At 34.2% G+C, this 19,559-nt stretch overlaps 3 protein-coding genes across 8 annotated transcripts; 2 read left to right on the top strand and 1 right to left on the bottom strand.

The window, feature by feature from the left end:
- The first annotated feature begins 58 nt into the window (after positions 1 to 58).
- Positions 59 to 6,064, top strand: LOC106669415. 2 transcript variants are annotated; one of them, XM_014398884.2, is made up of 7 exons: positions 2,836 to 3,046; positions 3,115 to 3,222; positions 3,832 to 4,077; positions 4,133 to 5,071; positions 5,135 to 5,258; positions 5,320 to 5,447; positions 5,509 to 6,064. In XM_014398884.2, the coding sequence occupies exons 1-7, from the start codon at positions 2,948 to 2,950 to the stop codon at positions 5,659 to 5,661; spliced, it is 1,797 nt and encodes a 598-aa protein (XP_014254370.1). In that variant the 5' UTR covers positions 2,836 to 2,947; the 3' UTR covers positions 5,662 to 6,064. The 2 variants fall into 2 exon arrangements, with proteins under 2 accessions (XP_014254371.1, XP_014254370.1); XM_014398885.2 differs by lacking the exons at positions 2,836 to 3,046; positions 3,115 to 3,222 and adding an exon at positions 59 to 184.
- LOC106669417 (transmembrane protein 120 homolog) lies at positions 5,958 to 10,940 on the bottom strand. The gene is made up of 9 exons (XM_014398886.2): positions 10,809 to 10,940; positions 10,135 to 10,741; positions 9,941 to 10,059; positions 7,185 to 7,358; positions 7,029 to 7,121; positions 6,661 to 6,878; positions 6,368 to 6,591; positions 6,191 to 6,304; positions 5,958 to 6,117 (listed from the first exon to the last, which is right to left on the bottom strand). The coding sequence occupies exons 2-9, from the start codon at positions 10,204 to 10,206 to the stop codon at positions 6,073 to 6,075; spliced, it is 1,059 nt and encodes a 352-aa protein (XP_014254372.1). The 5' UTR covers positions 10,207 to 10,741; positions 10,809 to 10,940; the 3' UTR covers positions 5,958 to 6,072.
- Positions 10,941 to 11,389: 449 nt separating this feature from the next.
- On the top strand, positions 11,390 to 17,663 carry LOC106669458 (AF4/FMR2 family member 4-like). Of its 5 annotated transcripts, XM_024225379.1 has the most exons (5): positions 11,390 to 12,164; positions 12,232 to 12,291; positions 13,030 to 13,219; positions 13,928 to 14,098; positions 16,315 to 17,663. In XM_024225379.1, exons 4-5 carry the CDS (start codon positions 14,087 to 14,089, stop codon positions 17,074 to 17,076), a joined length of 774 nt encoding a protein of 257 aa, XP_024081147.1. In that variant the 5' UTR covers positions 11,390 to 12,164; positions 12,232 to 12,291; positions 13,030 to 13,219; positions 13,928 to 14,086; the 3' UTR covers positions 17,077 to 17,663. The 5 variants fall into 5 exon arrangements, with proteins under 5 accessions (XP_024081147.1, XP_024081146.1, XP_014254439.1 ...); XM_024225378.1 differs by having other exon boundaries at positions 11,390 to 12,291; positions 13,943 to 14,098; XM_014398953.2 differs by having other exon boundaries at positions 11,390 to 12,291.
- The last annotated feature ends 1,896 nt before the right edge of the window (positions 17,664 to 19,559 follow it).

Below are 19,559 nucleotides of genomic sequence, written 5' to 3'. Positions count from 1 at the left end.
CAAATTGCATTTATTTTAATGAATCCAATAAGCAAGAAACTGAAAAAAGCTTACTTTTTCCTTTTATAAGCAATATTATAAGTAACTATGGTGTGAAAACACTGGACAAACCTGAAATGTTCTACTACTTCTTTCCCAACACGGCCATTTTGTATGAAGCATGGCAACAGCAAATGGAAAAAAGGTAACTTATTTATCTATATGGTTAATTTTTACAAACTAAGACAATAGCAAAAATAGCAGTAAAAAGGTTAAGTTCTTTACTACATGACGATTTATTTGAAGGTATGGCAAAAGACATTTTAAAAAGAACAAAAAAAACTTTTTTTCTTTACAGCTAATTCCTACAAACTATGGCAATAACGCATTAAAAAGGGAAGTAAAATATTAAATTTTTTACCACATGCCGAATTCTTTACGAACTATAACAATAAAACATGACAAAGACTTTCTTCTCTATATGACTAATACATTTCACACAGGTCTTGAAAATATATGTTCAAAAAAGTTCACCTCGTTTTCTCTAATACCAATTAATTGCGAAGTTTGATACCAAAACATGACAAAAAGTAATAAACTTACTTCTTTTCGTCTGTTACCAATTCGAACGAATTAAGAGAAAAGGACATAAAACGACAAAAAAAATTATGATCAATTCTTACAGATCGTCATAAGCGGAATTACGGATGAATGGAGATATAATTGAGGTAGTGAATAGAAATATCCAGAAGTTTACAAAACTACGACCTATGTTGAAACTGTGCAGCGCTGTTATATTTAAATTTAAATTGTGTTTTGTTTCATTTAAATGGTCCTTAAATTCAGAAAATTTGTTCGATTTGGGCAAGTGTTGTTTAACTCTCGTTTTAATTTCTCTGCCGCTTTATCTTATATATTTAATATCGCAATTATCACAATTATGTTTGTAACCCCACTTTTGAAAGGATGTTCCTAAGTGAACACGCACCTCTAAAAGTACTACTCGCTAAAACTCTTTTCGTTTAGGAATTTTACCTACTTTTCCCATTGTATGGCAAGCTACGAAAGCCTAATGTAAAAAATATATAATAGAACCCTTAAATATATGACTATTATCTAATTACTGTAAATTTAATAATATATTTTATGAAATGAAAGGGTTATCAATGGAGTCTCCATTATCCCCACTTTGGGCCGAAATATTCAGGGATAACTTTGAAAAAAATCTTTTCAAATCAAATAACAAATTAATTTAATCTGTCCTTTTTTGGAAACGCTATGTAGACGATATTTTATGTATATTGTCAGGAACTCTATAGATCTAAAAGAATTCCTCCAATTAACTAAGTCATTACACCGTATAAATTTTACATTGAAAATAAATAAGATGGTTGTTTAAAGCATTTTGTTATTCTCTGACATTTGACATTTTGGAAGGCTGCTTGTTTACTCTTAAACTCTGTGAAGATCTTTGGGAAAAAAACAAACAATGGAATTCAAAGATTAAAAAACTAACAAGCCACCATAGAAAAATTTGCTTTAAAAAAATCATTTACACAAAAATAATGTCATACTGTTAAAATATCCAAGCCTCAGACATAGCAAAGAATAAAACATAGTTAAATATCGCATTGGTTTATACATTCCAAATTGAAAAATCCTATTGAAAAATGTTCCCTCAATGTTATTAAAAAACGAATAAGAAAAAATACGTTATATAGTATTACATTATTTTAAATTATTTTTTTATATCTTTTTTATGAATCGGGAGGGACAACAATATATTTTGCTTTTAATTTCTGGCATATTCCTGTTCTCTTACTAGGACTGTGATTTATTTCTTGTTGGATCAACATTACCAGAATTCATGAAAATACAATAAATTTTGTAAAAAAGGCTAATTTATTTTATGTTAATTGCTTTGAAGCTTTAATGAGTCAAGTATATCTATGAATGTTTCCGATTAAAATCTTACAAATGGAGTCCATGTAGGATTTCCAAAAAGCTCTATCGTTTATTTTATTATAAGTTTATTCTTTATTTATTTCATATTTTGAAACTTCTGTACGTTCTAGATAACTTTTTGCGTGTATGAATCGGTGGAAAAATCACCAAACCATTCGTCTCTCTCTCTCTCTCTCTCTCTCTCTCTCTCTCTCTCTCTCTCTCTCTCTCTCTCTCTCTCTCTCTCTCTCTCGCGCGCGCTCATTTCCTCCGGTCCTTGTTCTCGCTATCACTATAATATTTCTCTCTAAAAAAGGTTTTGTATAAATGATTGTTTTAAAATGGTTTTCGAGTAAATACATATATAGTACAAATACTATATATTTTTTAAATGAATAAAATAAATAATATTAAACATAGAATTTCTTTTTGAAACGGGCTCCAGGAATAGAAGGTCCTTAAGGAACTTTTTCCTAGATCCTTAATTATTTATTTAAAATTTACATTTAAACATTTGATAAAATTTCATTCTCTGTCACTCTCACTCTCACTCACTCACTCAATCGCTCTCTCTCTCTCTCCCCCTCTCCCCACTCTCCACTCTCGCTCATCTATCTACATATCTATCTATCTATCCATCTACCTACCCATTTACCCATCTACCTGTCTCTACTTTGTACCTAATAACATTTCGAAGTTTTGTGCTAATCAAAATGAAACCAATATTAGTTTAAAAAAACTTATTTTTGAAATAGGACCCGGGAACGAAAGGACCTCCAGAACCTTGACTTTTACTTCATTTCATAATTGTACATACAAAATAAAATATTTTGCTCTTTTCGCCCATTTCAAAACCGTTCGAATTGCGTTACATTTAAAATTAGAAGTGAAGGGAAATTTAGTGAGAAATCCGTCCCACTTTCGCCGAGTGTCCGCTTTCGAATGACAACTTGTCAGTGACAAGTGAGGAAACACGATAAGGATTATCCATTCGATTTTATCGCTATTATTTATTACATTTTCAATGAAAATGAGCGGTTTCAGTCAAGAGAATAGCAATTTGAAGAAAAGGGAGTACCTCAAACAACAACAACAACTTCGAAACTTGACTAAAACGAGCAGCGTAAGAGTTTATTTTGTTTTACTATAAACACATCTGCGTCAATGAAAATATGTGGAATGTCATTCCAGGTCATAAGCGCTGATGACATGATTGAAAACTTGCTGTCGAATAAAGAGATTTTTCAGAAAAAGAAGGATCCATGTGTCAGCAGCCAGCCTTCAAAAACGCATAATCAGGCATGTATTGTATAACATCTATTGTTCCAATTTGGCAATGTTGTTTCAACAAAAATGAGTTTTTTTTGTATTATTTTAACGTTTAGCCTTACAGTTTTTGTGTGAAAAATTGTCGTGATGTCTGTGAACCTGTAGATATTGGTTTTCTGTTTAAGTTGCGTTTCGGTTTAAAATATTGTACCAAATATATAACACACACCGACCACAGAAGATGGTAAAATGCCGAGGCATACCTGATAGGTTAAACTAGTAAAAGTAGGCAGACTAGGATGTTGATGCTGGGTGTCGGTGAGCTCATGCTGAACCACCGTTGGGTCCATCTTCACTCAAGCGCATTTCGGCCATGCGCCATCTCAGTGAGGAACTCCTCTTTTCCCTTACAAATTCCTCAATGAAGACAGACCCAATAACTGAACTACAGGTTCAGCTTGAGACCAGGATTTGTGCACGTGTTGACTTAATTACGAACATCCACCCTTAACTTTAGACTTGGATGTTCTCATGCTACCACATCATATGAGATTTTTTTATACTTTGCATATTACTTTAACGAATTTAAATTTAAGTAAGCAAGAAACTAACAGAATATTCATATGATTGCGTTTTTAGAATGCTGGACAATGGCCATCCTGGTTGACCCCTGGAAAGGAACCTGCCCTTTACAAACAAGTTTGGGCCCACGTCGGCCTTCCGAACGGCTTGGCCGATACCACAAAAACCTCTGCTCTTCTTCTAACAAGTCGTATGACAACAGACACCCTTGGATATATTTGGAGTCTGACAAATCTCACAGTGCCGGGGTCTTTAACTCAACAAGAACTCTATGTATCTTTAGCCCTGGTTGCTCTGGCCCAGGTATAAAATAACTATTTAAACCATTTATTTGAATAATTATAATTTTTATTTTTAGAATGGTTACACTTTCACTAATTCGAATGTCGTGAAGCAGTTATTAGAAGCGCCGATGCCTAAGTTGGAATTAAACCCTTGTGATACTCTAAATCTCCAACCTTTTTCAAATGTTAACACCCCAGCACTTCCTTCACCGACAAATAATTTGTCCACGACTTCTCAGCCACTGTCCGTTATCAACTTGCAGATGCCGTTAACTGGCCAACAAACGAACGTACCTACAGTTACAGAAACTCTTTCCCTTTTAGATATATCATCAGAGCCTGTCTCACTTTTAGAATCTTCCCCTGTAAAAACTCTTTCGGTTCTATCTGCCACAGATTTGAATAATGATTATTCCATCTCTAATATATCCACAGCACCAGAGGAATCTCTTATATTCGGTGATTTTCAAGCAAATGAAGATGATTTTGATGATTTTAAAAGCGCCGATGCTTTCATGACCAGCATGAACAATTTGACTGTCCTCGATGTCAAAGACCCATTGGATTTAGTCAATATATCTCCACTTAACGAATTTAAAGATGTTCAGCCTCAAACTGTCCACTCAAACAGTGATGATTTTTCGATCTTTGATGATTTAGGCGATGTGACTCAACCTCAAACATCTGTGCAGATCCCTTTAGAAGTCGAAACATGCGATACGACGAGTCAACACCAAGAGAAAGCTTATGTCGAAGACCTGTTTCCAAAATGTGTGCTTAAAACCAAAAGTCCACCCTGCGAAAAAGCAAGTCCAGAATGCCTACAGCCTCCAGTTTTACCGTCACTTTCTGTTGTTGAAGAGGATCGTTATAGTGCGCTGAGAATTTTAGATTGTAGTATTCAAGGTGATGAGCACCAGGAATTTGATGAATTTGGGGATTTTCTGACAGCCTCTGCACCTGTAGAGACTCCATTAGAATCTCCATTGCAAACTAACGAATCAGATGTTCAGGTAGTTTTCTCATAAAACAATCGGTCATAATTTTGTTGTTTTTTATTTATTTTTTGGTGATAGCTTAAATGTCTTGAGGCTTGCTTGCAACTGCTAAAAGAAGCTGTTAATATATTGGAATCAATTGAAGATACCAAAGTATTAGAAGAAGTAACATCAGATGAAAGGGGTCGAACTTTCTTAGAAGGTAATCAATTTTTTTTTTTTTTTTTGTCACCAGAAAATATAAAACAATGTATATTTTGCAGAAATTGTTGAGGTTGAAAGAATCGGAAGGAGGATCAGATCTAACAGGGAAAAAAGCCAACATATAGCAGAATTTGAATCATTATCTCAGTCTTTACAGCCGTTTATTGAATCGGTTAAAAACAACCATGTAATTTGGAAGATATAAATTTTAAAAATGATAAAAATTTTATGAATAATTTTTGTTTTAGATGGAAGAACAAGAAGGCCCCAAATGTGGTCTGTGTCAGATGGAGTACGGCCCAGCACATGTTAAGTACGGCATCAATCATTTCCACGCACCATGCGCAAATCTGTACCTTCACAAAGTGGATGCCGTTCTTCCCATTGCACCAGTCATGTGATCACAGATATCACCGTTTTATGCGGTTAAAATGAGTAAAAAGTAATTTATTGATCCTAATCGGCAACCCGTTAAACATCAAATGGTTCCTATTTTAATAGAATGTCCTATGTAATCGTGTAAATAATATGAATTTGCATTTTTAAAATAATTTTCTTGTTTAGCAAACTGTAGTATTACTTAAATTGTATTAAATCTGTTTTTATTAGGTAATATAAGCAAAACCCAAAAGTATCTGTGATATAAATTAAATATTATATAAGGTAAAACTGTATTTTGAAAAAAAAAATGCTGCACTTATAGGAAAATAAGGATTGTTTATTCCATAAGCCAATCTCCTTTATTTACATTGTTTTTTATTCATAAATAAAGTAATATTTTATTCGTTTTGTGTTTGTCAACAACACGGTCTCTAATTTGTTTTGTGATTTTCACCCCTGTTGTTTTTATGCTCAGCCTGTTGAAAAAATATATTAAAAAAAAGATAAGAAATTTTATATAAGATTTATATAATGTAAATTTAACAATACCTTGTTTTCTTCTTTTCTTTTTCTATTTTCCTTTATTTTCTGTGGTATAACACTTGATGTAGTGATCATATTGCCCATAAATAATATAAAAAAGAGCATTGCCAGTACAGAAACCTTGAAAATAATTTTTTTAATTATACATCACCTCGACTTGTCAAAATGATTTATACTCCATACCTGCCATGGGGAATCAACTTCATATGTCAGTTGGAACAACACCCAAGCGTTGTAAAGCTGGAACAGATAGCCCAAAAATAGGAAAGGCAACAAAAATCCAAGACCCCTCCACATCCAAGAATGAAATCCTTCTATAGTTATGTCCATGTTGTGTCTTTCGCCAAGTGCTTTCAATCTATAAAGCACACCTTGCTGATACCTAAACTGAAGGTACTGGACTATACCTGGAAAATAACTTTCCAATTAGCATTTTTTTTTGTTAATGATATTAAAAGATATTTTATTAAACTTACTAATATAAACATTAAACACCATAAACTGAGGCCTGAATATGTACCAAGATGGTGATTGGGGCCATACTAGTAACACTGCCGAAGCAACTGTTGATATAAAATGGTGTAATCTCCACCAACCTTTAATTTTTGAACCATTCACTTTTAATATACTTTCCCGAATTGTCAATGTGCAATAATACCAAACTAATAAAAATAAAAACGAAAGTTCAAGAGCCCTGGAAAAAAAAATTGTCAAAGCTTAAAACATAATTTTTAAACAAAGGAAAAGGATTATTGGGAATAATCTGAAATGCAAACATTTGTATTCATGCTATCTAAAGCTGCATTTAAAAAAAGGAAGATTTACATAAAAGGTAATTTATTACCTTACGTTGGTGCAAAGGTTGATAACAGATAATAAAAAGCCTATGACACTTAAAACAAGTTTGAACTTTTCATATTCATCTTTATACTTGAACCTATGAAAATGAAAATAATAAATTAAATTGCTTATTGTTAATAAATTTTTAATATTTACTCACTTGTCATTTTTATTCAGTATAGAAACATTAACATTCCCTAATATTATTTTGAGGTACATTCCGTTTGGTTTGGGTAGTGTTTGCGCTATTTCGTTTAGATTTTGCTCTCGAATTTCGAATTCATGCTGCATTCTCTTTATTTTTTCTTTTTCTTCTGGCTCTCTGATATTAAAACTTAAAAAAAAATATATATATAAATAAGAGATATAAATTACTTTCTATGCCTCTTATTCAAAATTATTAAAACAGCTTGTTGAGATGCATCTATTCAGACAGCCAGGAGGCACTGAGGATAATTATTACTGCAGTGGTAGTAAAGTTCAGAGTAGTTTGGGATTGCATTAGGGCCCTGTCACACATTAGGAAAACAATAAAACTATTCTTATAAGTTCTTTGTTCAATGGGAATGTAATCCAGGACAGAATAATGTGAAAAAGTTCATCAAAGAACCATTGCAGAAATTAACAGCACAACTACTAAATCTAGGACTAGAATGATAGTTGTCAAGAAGAAGAAGAGATAATGGCCATGTCCTCTGTTATTATTTAAAAAAAAATTCCAAAGCGTTGTGTGAAGGCTTATGTACACTGAGATTCCTACTCTGGGATAGGAGAAGTCCAGGCCTGAAGGATACACATGGGAAGCTTTAGGATCTGGTAAAAAGTTTAAGCTCTAGGCAATAATGGAGATGCACAATAGACCAATACCGGCTGCGGAGGTCAAAAAGAAACCAACTTAACTTAATATTAATGTTCGTTGAGATGCAATATTGAAATTTTCAATATATTTTATTAATACATCATTAGTTACTACTTATATTCATATACATTATTATTACTCATAACATATTTACTCACAATGTGCATGTTATGTTTCTAACTTAAAAAATTAATAAAAGAATAATGGTTGGACTGAATAAATAAACAAGCTACTCGGTTTCAAGCAGTCATTGATTAATATATGGTGAAACATGAACACCAAATTTTGAGTCAAGGCACACACAGAGATTCAAAATAATGGAAAGGTGTGGGCTGTTTTTCCACATCAAGAAAAAGTAAACAAACCAGCCATCATGAAAACTGTTCATGAGCAGAGCAACTAGTTTCTACTAGCTTGGTCCACTTATTTATAGATTATATATTATGATAGGGATAATGGTGTTATTTTAATTTTGCCATATGTTTTGGTAATATAATTTTTTGTATAAGGCGAGGAATATCAGACAGTTCAGCTTTAATAGAATTTGTATAAATTTCTTCTCAATCTTCAATCCCTGCTTTCCTCTTACACCCACAACATAAATGACAAAACACACTCAATCACCATTTTTGCTACTGTTGGTTCAGCTAATAGAAAAATTGGTCCGATGCCCATACACAGTAAAACGTTAACACATGACAAATATGGAAAATATGCCTTACCCGGCCATGCCACCTGATTTGAGAATCGTTTTTAAGCATATCAATGTTTTCTCCATCATCTTGTTTATTTTTGATTATGTATAAAGAGATGCTTTAAACCCCAAATTGACTATTGATTAGTCTAGTTATACATTTTATTTACAGGAAGATGTAAGAAAAACAACTATTTTAAATAATTTGCAATCCTTGAAGCTTAAATAACAACTTAAATAAACAGAATGGACCTAGATGACCCTGAACTCACTGTGTGAATTCTTAATTCTAATTAAAACAATAATAAAATGGTGGTGCGATTTTTTTTATGTCTACGGACTGAAGTCTTGTAATTAATCAATAACAATAGTTTTGGTCTGCTTTTAACTGTAGATTTGTACCACTTTAAAAAAAATTATGTGAAATATCTGTAGTTTGGTTGCACATGCAACTATTGTGCTCCTACTCATATAGGCTATACCTTACAATCTAGCTTAAGCTTTTTATAAGACTCAACAGCTTTGATAATGGCACTTTTATGTTTGTTAGATTGAGTTTCTTTTTTTTTTTCAGCCTTGAATAAGTAGTTATTTCTCTCGTACAGGAGGGCTTAAGGTCCAACTACCTGTTGGGTGTCGTGGATGAGGGATCAAACCAATTTACAAAACTTATTTCACATTACACTCAATTAGAAAACTTGAGCTATGCCAGGATTCAAACCCAGGACAACTAGCATGGCAAATACGAGTAGAAAACTTTCTTCTCGTTAGACCTTCGCATTGACATACTGGAATTTCCTTCCATTTTCAGCAGAATCTAGATCTATCATCTGCCAAATATTTTCATATGCTTTTTGTGCATGAGTTTGGACTGTCTTATTTGACAAAGACTTTTACCTGTCTGTCCTGGGGTTTTGTCCCACCAGATATTTGTCGAAACTGATTAAAGGCACTTGTAGCATATGGTACATCACATTCGAAAACTTTGGACATCCATAAGGGACTGAGTTTCCCACTATATTGTTAACGATTTTTAAGGTTTTACGTATGGGATAGTCTCCTTGGTGGCAATGTGAGGGGGCGATAGGCTCACCTGGTGAGGGAGGAGTCTCGGCGGGTTGTGGGGCTCGATGAAGTTAGATGTACTATGGCTAGATTGAGGTAGTAAGGGGGGGGGAGATATTTGTCAAGTTGACGGAGAAAATATGCAAAATCAGGCATACTATCAGGGATGATCAAGCAACAGACTTCGTTTCAATTTTTTTTTTTTTCTCCACAAGATTGTCTCTTGTGTGGCAGAAGTATCAATTTAATGGGTTAAAAATGAGTTTTTTAAACTATATAGTAACAGTTGACAACTTACTTTTTAATCGATTTCTTGATGCGTCCCATTTGATAATGATGATGTCCAATTTCTTTGGAACATCTTGATTGCATTTCACAAAGTTGCTCCATCTTTTCTAAATATTCTTTGTTAAATGCCTGCAAAAGAAATATATAAATATAAATTTTGGCAGCTAGGTGTGAAAAAAGAATGAATCAAGGTAAAATTTTGACCTCTAGTGCTTTGAACTCCTTGCCCAATTCTTCCCAAGTCTCTACACAGGCGTCTAACGACTGATATTCCATTGTAAAAAAATTAGAAAAGAACGTTTAAAAAGTTAAAAAGGCAGGGAATAAATCGATCTTGGGTGGATGATTTATTGAACGTGTGGTAGAAAGAAAACTCGGCAACCACTTGCAGAATGAAGTGACAGTGTGTATTAGGCACAGGGCCGGGTCACACCCTCCCGAATATTCGGTTCGTTCGAAAACGACTCGGCTATGGGGCGGGCATCGTGTTGTCAGGTTCCTCACGTAGAGTTTCAGTGAAAAGCGTGTTGTCGAATGACCATCGACCAGACCACTGATTTACAGACGGGAGTCAGACCTTACGAGAAGGTAACCGCGACTCACGGCAGTGCGTAGAGACGGAGTGGAAAGCGAAGGGCTTAACGATGACGGTCGTCACCCGTTCTACAAACTGACCCACAAGTGCCATCGTCCTTTCCTCCACATCCTCTTCGTCTTTTCGACAATGAAATCTTCTTCTTCTGTGTTATCCCCCTTCCTTGTACATTTGTAAAACTAACCTCCGAGCGATGTAATTTTCTCTTTGGCAAACCTATTTTCAAATATAACATTTAATACAATTTCATTATTGTAATAATTAAAAATCGACTAGATCTCACCTGTGAAAAAATTCATAGAAATCTTCATTTAATGTTCACTTAAAATTTAATTAAACCATTTCCCCGAAAGCTAAGATTTTGTCCATACCAGATGTAAAAATGTTATCGAATAAAAAATATTAAGTTGATCAAAGGTAATATAGGTTTTTTTTGTTACAACTAGTATTCAATTATTTTTTCAAAATAATTAATTTATAATATGCCGAATGTCATATTTTCATTAATTTTATAATGCCGACTGTTTGAATTTATCCGGAAATTACTAATAGTATGACAGTAGAAATTATAATTTTTATTACGTAACGGTTTTTTTGCTAAAGATATTATCTTTTTATTTATAATTTGTGGATTTCAAAAAAATTCAAATTGTTTTTTTAATACATTTTTGTTTAATTTTTACATTCAATTTTTTGGACGTTTCTGGAACTTACAGTTATAAAAAGGTCATATATCTAAAAAAAAAAGATATATAATGAAAATTTTAAAGTTTATCTAGGTACTTTTTTTGCCTCCTTTTTGGAAAGATAAAAAGTACGAATACTTTTACAAGAAAAAGGAGGCAAAAAAGTACCTAGGTAAACTTTGAAATACATTTTCCTAGCGTTTATGTTTAAAATCATTTTCTTACACTCTTTCTACAATATTTAGGGTGTTGGGTATCGGATTTGACGGAGTGTCATCGAATTTCCCTTTTACTATTACCAGGTCATCATAGCTATTCTAAGCTGTTAATCTTTTTAATTAGATAATCTGTTACTAGCAATCCCCCTCTTTGGGGGCATTAAATACAATTGGAAAATCATTACACCCCCGGCAAACACCACTTTTAAGTATAGAGAGAACAAGACTGGGAACAGAAGACAGCCTTGTTTTACCCCGTTTATTGTATCGAAGTACACTGACCATACAAATTTCTTATTGTGTTTATGAATTTGTTTGAGCGGCCATATTGCAATAAGTTGTGTGATAACAAATATGGTAGGGTTCAAAGGCTGCCCAGAATCGACAAAAAACAAAAATAATTGAAATCATCTTTTTATACCTCGTTCCTCCCACTTAGAATTTATTCAATTAATTGATCTAAAGATAAATCTATTATGGAATACTACACACGGAATACTTCTTGAAATTCTTTTTTTCACAGAGAAAACACTTCAAGCCTTTTTTCGTTGATTGGACTGTTTTATCTTTCTGCTCAGTAAAATATCTTTAATTGATGAGATAGGGCAGTTATCAGGGACTGTTGGAAATAATTTATAGTAAATTTGCTTAAAAAATCGGCCTTGGGGCACAGCAGCGGGCATAGTTCGCGTTCCAACAGTTCGCACCTCCGGGCCATAAATATTTTTTTTAACTGTACATAAATCGTTATGTGTTTATGTTTGTCTATATTTTTATTGGAAATCCATATATGTATTTTTAGCGAGAATGTAGGGGCAGACCCACCGAACCCGAGGAATATCAAATACTCGGAAACGAATGAGTAAGTTAAGTGTTGTATTATTGGCTTAAATGAAAAGGAGGAGTAAGAAACAGTTCTTGTTTGAGTCAATGAACTGAGTGAACGTAATTTATTAGTGTGAAAGTAGAGGCCCCGATGAATCGAGTAGTCTGGGGCAGTGTGAATGAAATCAGATGTGCGAATGTAATTTATTAGCGTGAATGCAGGAGCTTCTTCTCTAATAGCCACCATTAATATTTAGTACTTGGGAGCAGTATGAATATAATTTATTAGCGTGAATGGAGAGGCTCCTTCCCCAATTACCCCAAGGAATATAATGCAGAATGAATGCTAACCAGATTAACTTATTTTTAAATATATATTTTTTTATTACACAATCTATCCTTGATTGACGAGGCCCTAGGGTAGAGAGAGGCTGGTAACCAGAGAAATGAGAGTCTAGTCGGTTACTTAACATTCAAAGCCTAATTGACATGAATATAACTTGACTGTAGCGTCAGAAAAATGAATTAGGAACAACAAAATGCAAGAAGATAAAGAAAAAACTACCAAAGAAGAAGAGGCTGGCGAGGACCAATTTATCGTACTTTACCGGCCATAAAATTATAAAATTTTATGCTGTGTATATATGTTGTAAAATGGAATACAGACTAAAATGTTTTATAGATCCCTGATTGCTTTTTTTAAATTGGAATAAATAAACCAACAATAAGATAAACCACATTAATTAATGAAGCGAAAACAATTTCTCTGTTCTAGCTACAATCCATTCCATTTGACGACGAAGAAAATATTCTTGCGCAAATGTTAGTTTATAAAACCATACTGAAAATGTGAAACAGAGGCTGGGTCGTCCAATTACGTGGGTTCAAACGTTTCTTCACATCCATTCGAAAACTTCGTGGGCGTCTGTTGATCTCACTTTCGACACAGCGACAAATACAATAAGGTGTTCATGCTATAATTCAATTTAAAACTAGACGAATTGAGTGAAAATGTCCCCATAAAGGAACAAAAATCAATTTTTCAATTATCAATATATTATGGACAAGCAAATTTAAAACGAACAATTGTTCTATTTTTTTTAACTTGTATATGCAGAAAATTGGTGTAATCAATTATCGAACTGTGAACTATTTTCAAAACCCAATGAGCATTAATACCACATCTCGGGGGTTCTCCGAGCATCAGAAAAAACTTTCCCACGGGTCATTATGCAACTGGGCATTAATTGTAATTAATTAGGATTGAAGTTAAACATGTCTTTATTATTTGTACAATCAATAGTACGCAGATATTTTTACTGTTTCGTGTGGATCTTGGTACAAAGTCCTTAAGCACTCTGATATTTTGTTTTCCAAGTTGTCTTTCCAAAACTTTGAAGACATTTGCATGATGGCAAAATCGATACAAAGACCAATAAAAACTATATCAGCTTTCTTTGTTTTTAAATCTGTTTCGAAAATAGTTTACAATACAAACTAGGTCACGAGTTTCGCACAAGTACGATTGTTCTGAGTGACTTGCCCGTCAGATAAATAAAAAAGGTACTCTTTTCTCAAGGTTCAATTATGCACAAACTATTTAATAGAGTGGAAAAAAACAGGTTTCGTTTTAATATTTAAATTTTCAATGTTTTAAATTTACAAATCAACAGGTCTTGGATATATAGGTCATGCCCTGCTAGCCGAACTTCGGGATTTCCGCGTGGGCTTGAAATGCCTTCTGCAACTATCTTTCGCAACTGAGCATCGCGTTCCACTTCTCCTTTCGATGGGCTTCAGGCGTTCAGTTCTTCGTTTGCACCCTCTCAGCAATGGATCTGAAGGTAAGGCACGACAGTTTCACACATACTATCTATTTTTTTTTTTTTTTTAATTTCATTATTATATTTTGTGTCATAATTAGACCAAATATAGTCTAAATTTGGTATAATGCATAAATCTTAGATAATTATGTAATACCATTATGCCTTTCTCTTCCTTACATCCTGAATCATATATTAATATAGGTTTCTATTTTTCTTTTAAGTTCATATTCTGGCAAAAAAAGTTTAATAGTAAAAAAAATCACCTACAAATTTAACGAAATGTCTGTACATTTGCATAAATGTACATACAAGTTATAGTCACATAAGGTGCTGATATTAATACATGCCGACGATAAGGACCTTTTCTTCTTAAAGAAAAGAAGGGAAAAAATCATTTTTGCGCCTTCCACTTTATTTCTCGTCAGATTAGATCGTTTTAGACACAAGTAAAGACATTTAAATTATTTTTTAAAATTTATTCATGTTGTGAATAAAGCTTTTTGATTCAGCGAGTGAAAACTTACATATAAATTCAAACCTCTTATCTTCATCTCACACGCTTTTTAATATGTTTCAACAAGGGCGCGATAATGTCGCAAGGAATCTTCTTAGCTGTTGTACCTTGGATAATATCCTTTCCAAATGTAAACCTGGATTTGACATCCTTTCTCAAAAGTATCAGGTTGTTGAGTTTCTCCAAGTTTTGGAGATTTTGGATGCATTCACTGACTAATTTTGATGTGATTTTTTTTACATTCTAATACTTTAATAGCTGCTTGGCTATCCGATCGTATGAGAATTTTTTGTCAGTGTAATCATTTTTAAGATGTTTATCAAGGCATAAGCGTTGATGGCATGTATTTGAACTTGAAAGACCGAGGTGTACTCATCAACTAATGAGTTTGATTGCTTATATTTTGGGTCTGTTCAGGAAACGCTTGATCCTGTTTCTTCATTTGTTTTGGAGCCATCTGTATACCATACTACATCTGATTTCTTCTCGTTTGAATTATGTTGATTTTTTATAGTATGTGGAGAAGGGATCGTGTAGTCAGTCTCCATATCTAACAAAAGGTGTTTGGTTTTATTAATTAACATCCTACATGCAGATATAATAGCTCCAATTAGAAAAAATGCGTGGCAACAATGGCAGAAAGCATGGGCCAAGATAAATAACCACAAGCGAAGGGTAATAAAGCTGAATGTTTCACACTGGAATTTTTCTTCCCGAACGACAAAACAAGATGAGACCATCTTGACTCGTCTCAGAACAGGGCACTGAATGCGGATATCTAGCTTGATCTCCTTTTTGTAAAACCTGAGGAATTAGTCCCAGTAAAATATATAATCGAATAGTGTGTTAAATATGACCGGGATAGAAGACAACACCGCCTGGCCAGTCAATTGTCGGAGATTCTTGGAAAAGATTCCTCGAATATAGACAATCTGTTTGCCTTCTTACGAACTATTAAATTATTGCTCAAAATTTAAATCACTCTAGCCATCTAGTTATGAGGCAGACTGGGCGTCTTGCTAGCATGCATGCTCCTCAGATGATCTGCGTAATAACAATTAATGATGACCACATCCCTGAACTCTAACTTCCTGGTGATATCCTGACGGTCGATTCATCCTTCCTTCGTAATAACAATTAAGTGCAGATGCATTAATTTTTGGAGTAAAGGGGAGTGTGTTGCGTCGTCTGGGCTCGCCTTATGTCCTTCATAAAGTTTATGAGGTTATGAGGATTAAGGTGGAACATAACCCATTGAGGTTGATCGCTTTTTGTCATTAAAACAAAAATCTGACGTCGATATACAACTGAAGTCAAAACTAAAATAGAATCGAGCATTAATTTATGTTTAAAAACTACGTAATTAATTACTGACGAAAATAAATTCATTCTGTGATTCTTATATTTTAAAATGTTAACATTTGAATATATGTAACATTAAACAGTTTGCGTGTTATAGTGAAGTAAATTCATGAACCCGAGAATGTTATGTACACGAACAATTCAGTCATTCATGGGTCGTCGTAGAAGCTTTCAATGAAGATACAAAAAAATCTGCATATGTAAGAACGTTTAGGTTTTTTGGCTTGATTTTAGCTTGGTCGTTTCCAATCTGCAGGTCCAATCTACGCCCGCAGACTGAAAAGAGACCATTTATTTATGAATGTTCATCGCTTTTTAGTTTTAGCTTTGGATAATACAAGTTTTTCTATTATTTCAGGTGTTGTTGACAATATTCGCAATATGCTTTTTCGTCGTCGAGACAATTGGAGGTCCGATTCAATTTCCCACCGATGACTCCGGCGCGATCGGAGAGGGTAGGACGTTCCACGGGGACCACGGCAAGTTCCACCACAAGAAAAAGAAGAAGAAAAAAAAGAAACACGGGTGTTTATTTCATCACCACAGATCCGCAAATCCGCGGAACGAGCCGGAAGGAAGGACTTTCTTTCTAGGGTTGAACTATTACGACACGGACATACACATCGTGAATCCCGGTTACAAGCCGTACCGGCCGTCGGGAGGACAACAAGGCGGAGGAGGTGGAAACGATTGCGGCGGAAACGGGATTCACCAGGGTCTCGGATTGGGAGGATTGGGTGGATTGGGCGGAATCAACCCAGGGAGTTTAGGCAGCCTTGTAGGTTTAGGAGGAGGAGGAGGAGGCAGTAGTGGTAGCAGCAGTAGCAGCAGCAGCAGCAGTAGCAGCAGCAGCTCGAATGGAGATGATGACAATGACGAAGACTACGACTACAGCGATGGAGCGCCAAGCAGCAATAACGACAACGGAAGCAATTCGATTGGCCAAGGAGTGAGCAACCTGAGCTCTTTCGTAGGGACTGTTCCTGGTGCAGTCTCCTCGGTTTTCAGCACTATAGGCAGTGGCATTAGACCAGTATTTGAGAGACCGGAGAGATATTTCAATTACTATGTAATAAGACCGATAAATAAGTCATTGAGAACATTTGCCAGTTTGTTCTAAAATCAACTCTTTCAGTTAAAAATTAAACTGAGCCACCATTGGCTTCAACCGATGAACCTTATAATAACCAAAAATCTGTAAATATGTTTTTTAAATCATTCAACAATTAACTGGCTGCACAAATCGTAATTTCAATATTATAAAAGAAATAATGTTTCTATGTTTCAAAGGCCATTTTTATAATAAATAGTATACTATTTGCAGTTTTAAAAATAAAATTATGTTTGTGAAGATTTAGATTTTAGTTAATACTGTTATGTACAACGAAAAAAAAATCAAATGTCGAATGAAATTATTTGAGTGATTAAGTACTAATTTTTAAACTGTACCAAAAAAAGCACAAGTCATGTTTTTTTAAAGAATAATACAATTTAGGAATAATTCTAGAAAATTACAAACATTATGATTAAAATATACGTTATTATGACAATTATAACAAATCTACCATTTTGTAAGTTTAGTAATTTTAACCTTTTATGCATGAATTTTTAATTAAAACAAGTGTATATTGTAACCCGTTAGTTACCAGTTGTTCTATGTATGCTTTATAAGACTGTATTTGTAAATTAAAATGTTTAAGTTTTTTATTTTAATCCACTTTTTTTAAATCGTTTTTTCCTTTTGTTTTTGATAGGGGGAGAAGAGGCCGATTGAGCCGGCGCAGAAGAACGTTAACCCACAAAGCACAAATGTCTTGAAGGTTTAGTGAGACTCGTCGTTTTGTAAGGCGCACAGAATTTACTAAAGAACGAATTTATATAAACATAGATAATAACTCCTCAACACAACACGCAAGAATGGCACATTTACACAGAAGACAAACACTTTGAGCCCTTAAGATGATCTCAATAAAGATCGAAACGTTGGCACGATAAAGAAAATGTTTTTCTGAAACCTACATCACACCAAACCGCATCTCACGATTTCTGAATAATTATAGATAATAACAATAATAATAATCAGTTGAAGGTTTATATTTTAATTAAAGTTAATACTTTGATTCAGAAACTCTTAAGATTGACTAAATGTTGTTAAAAATCAAAAATTAACTAAGGCATTTAACTTATTAGAAAAAGAGACTCTTTATATGATGACTTTCAAACAGGTTGAGTATTATTGGTAGATTTGGCAAGCGTTTGAGGTGATTCTAGATGATTTTCGCTCTACCTACCTTGTCTGCACTCCCCCTGAGCATGGTTACTGTTGTCCTCTTGTTGGAGAGATACCATGAAGCTGGAGCGTCTCAGCAAAATGGTGGACTGGGTACCCATAGACATAGGTCTGGAGGGGAACAAAAAGGCAGACGGCTCCGGGATGTCCCAACCTCAAGCTTAACTGCCAAGAACTGGCTAAAAATGCACTGAAGCAAACGAGTGAAAGAAAATGGAAGGGTTGGTGGGCTGGATAAGCAGAGAACCTCTCAAGTATCAAGCACTGTAGATAGATGGCCCTTGGATTACGTGACTGTTAGAAGAAGGGTCATTCTCACCCTTAAGAATAGGCCATGTGAGGTTGTCACACGGACACTTACTTTTGGGCCAAAGCTCACGTATGTGTCTGGCATGCAGAGAAAGGTTGCCCAATGTGTCCCATCTAATTGAAGGGTGCAACTCCTTGACTCTATACAGAGATGTAGGATTGCCACTCGATATGAGAATGATGTTTGCACGACAGTGAGTATCTGGGTTCCCTGTTCTAATTCTTGGAGGAAACTGGGTTTTTTTATTGAATATAGTAATGATAGTTTTGTGTCCCTAGCATGTGTTGAAAGTGAATGTGCAATGTGAGAGTGTCGATGGTGGAATATTGAGTACCTATCGACCCTCAACTAGATCAGGTATATAATGAGTGTAGATGGTGATGGAGGAATATCAGGACTTAATTGAGCAAATGGTATATAAATAGAATGTATTCAATAATGAGTGAGAGTATAAATGGGTTTGGATCTAGAAACTGCATGCATTGTGTGCTCAATAGACCTAGCTGTTGATAGATCCTTGGGCCCAACCTTAGTGGCTGGATGGACAAATCCAAGGTCTGCCCCTGGACTGCCAACACCTAGGGTGGGTGATTCTCGAGCCCTGAAGGTAATCTATTATAAATAAAATTGAAATTGCCGGTGGGCTGCGAGAAGTGATATGCTCAACTCTGTACATGTTCAGATTTGAGATTATAAGATTATTATTATTTTACTATGTTTATAAAACTAAATTTATTTCTAAGATATGTATATGTAAGATGGCTTAAAGCCTAATTTGTACCTTTGAAATGAATAAAATAAATAAATATTTATGCTATTTCCTTCTATTTGAAAAATGTTGTTTTCTGCCATTTACAGGTCTACCACCCGAAGATTGATAATCGTGCAAAGTTATAATAATCCAACTTTACAGAAGATTGTGTCATATTGTGACATTTTGTCAATCAACTTTTTTTTACTTTGTAAAAATGGTGTAAAAATATGTTTATTGTTATATTTTTAT

The sequence above is a fragment of the Cimex lectularius genome, unplaced genomic scaffold, assembly GCF_000648675.2.
Source record: "Cimex lectularius strain Harlan isolate CLEC.00 unplaced genomic scaffold, Clec_2.1 scaffold11, whole genome shotgun sequence".
NCBI classification, from domain to species: Eukaryota; Metazoa; Arthropoda; class Insecta; order Hemiptera; family Cimicidae; genus Cimex; species Cimex lectularius.
This window is presented reverse-complemented; position numbering and strand designations above follow the sequence as displayed.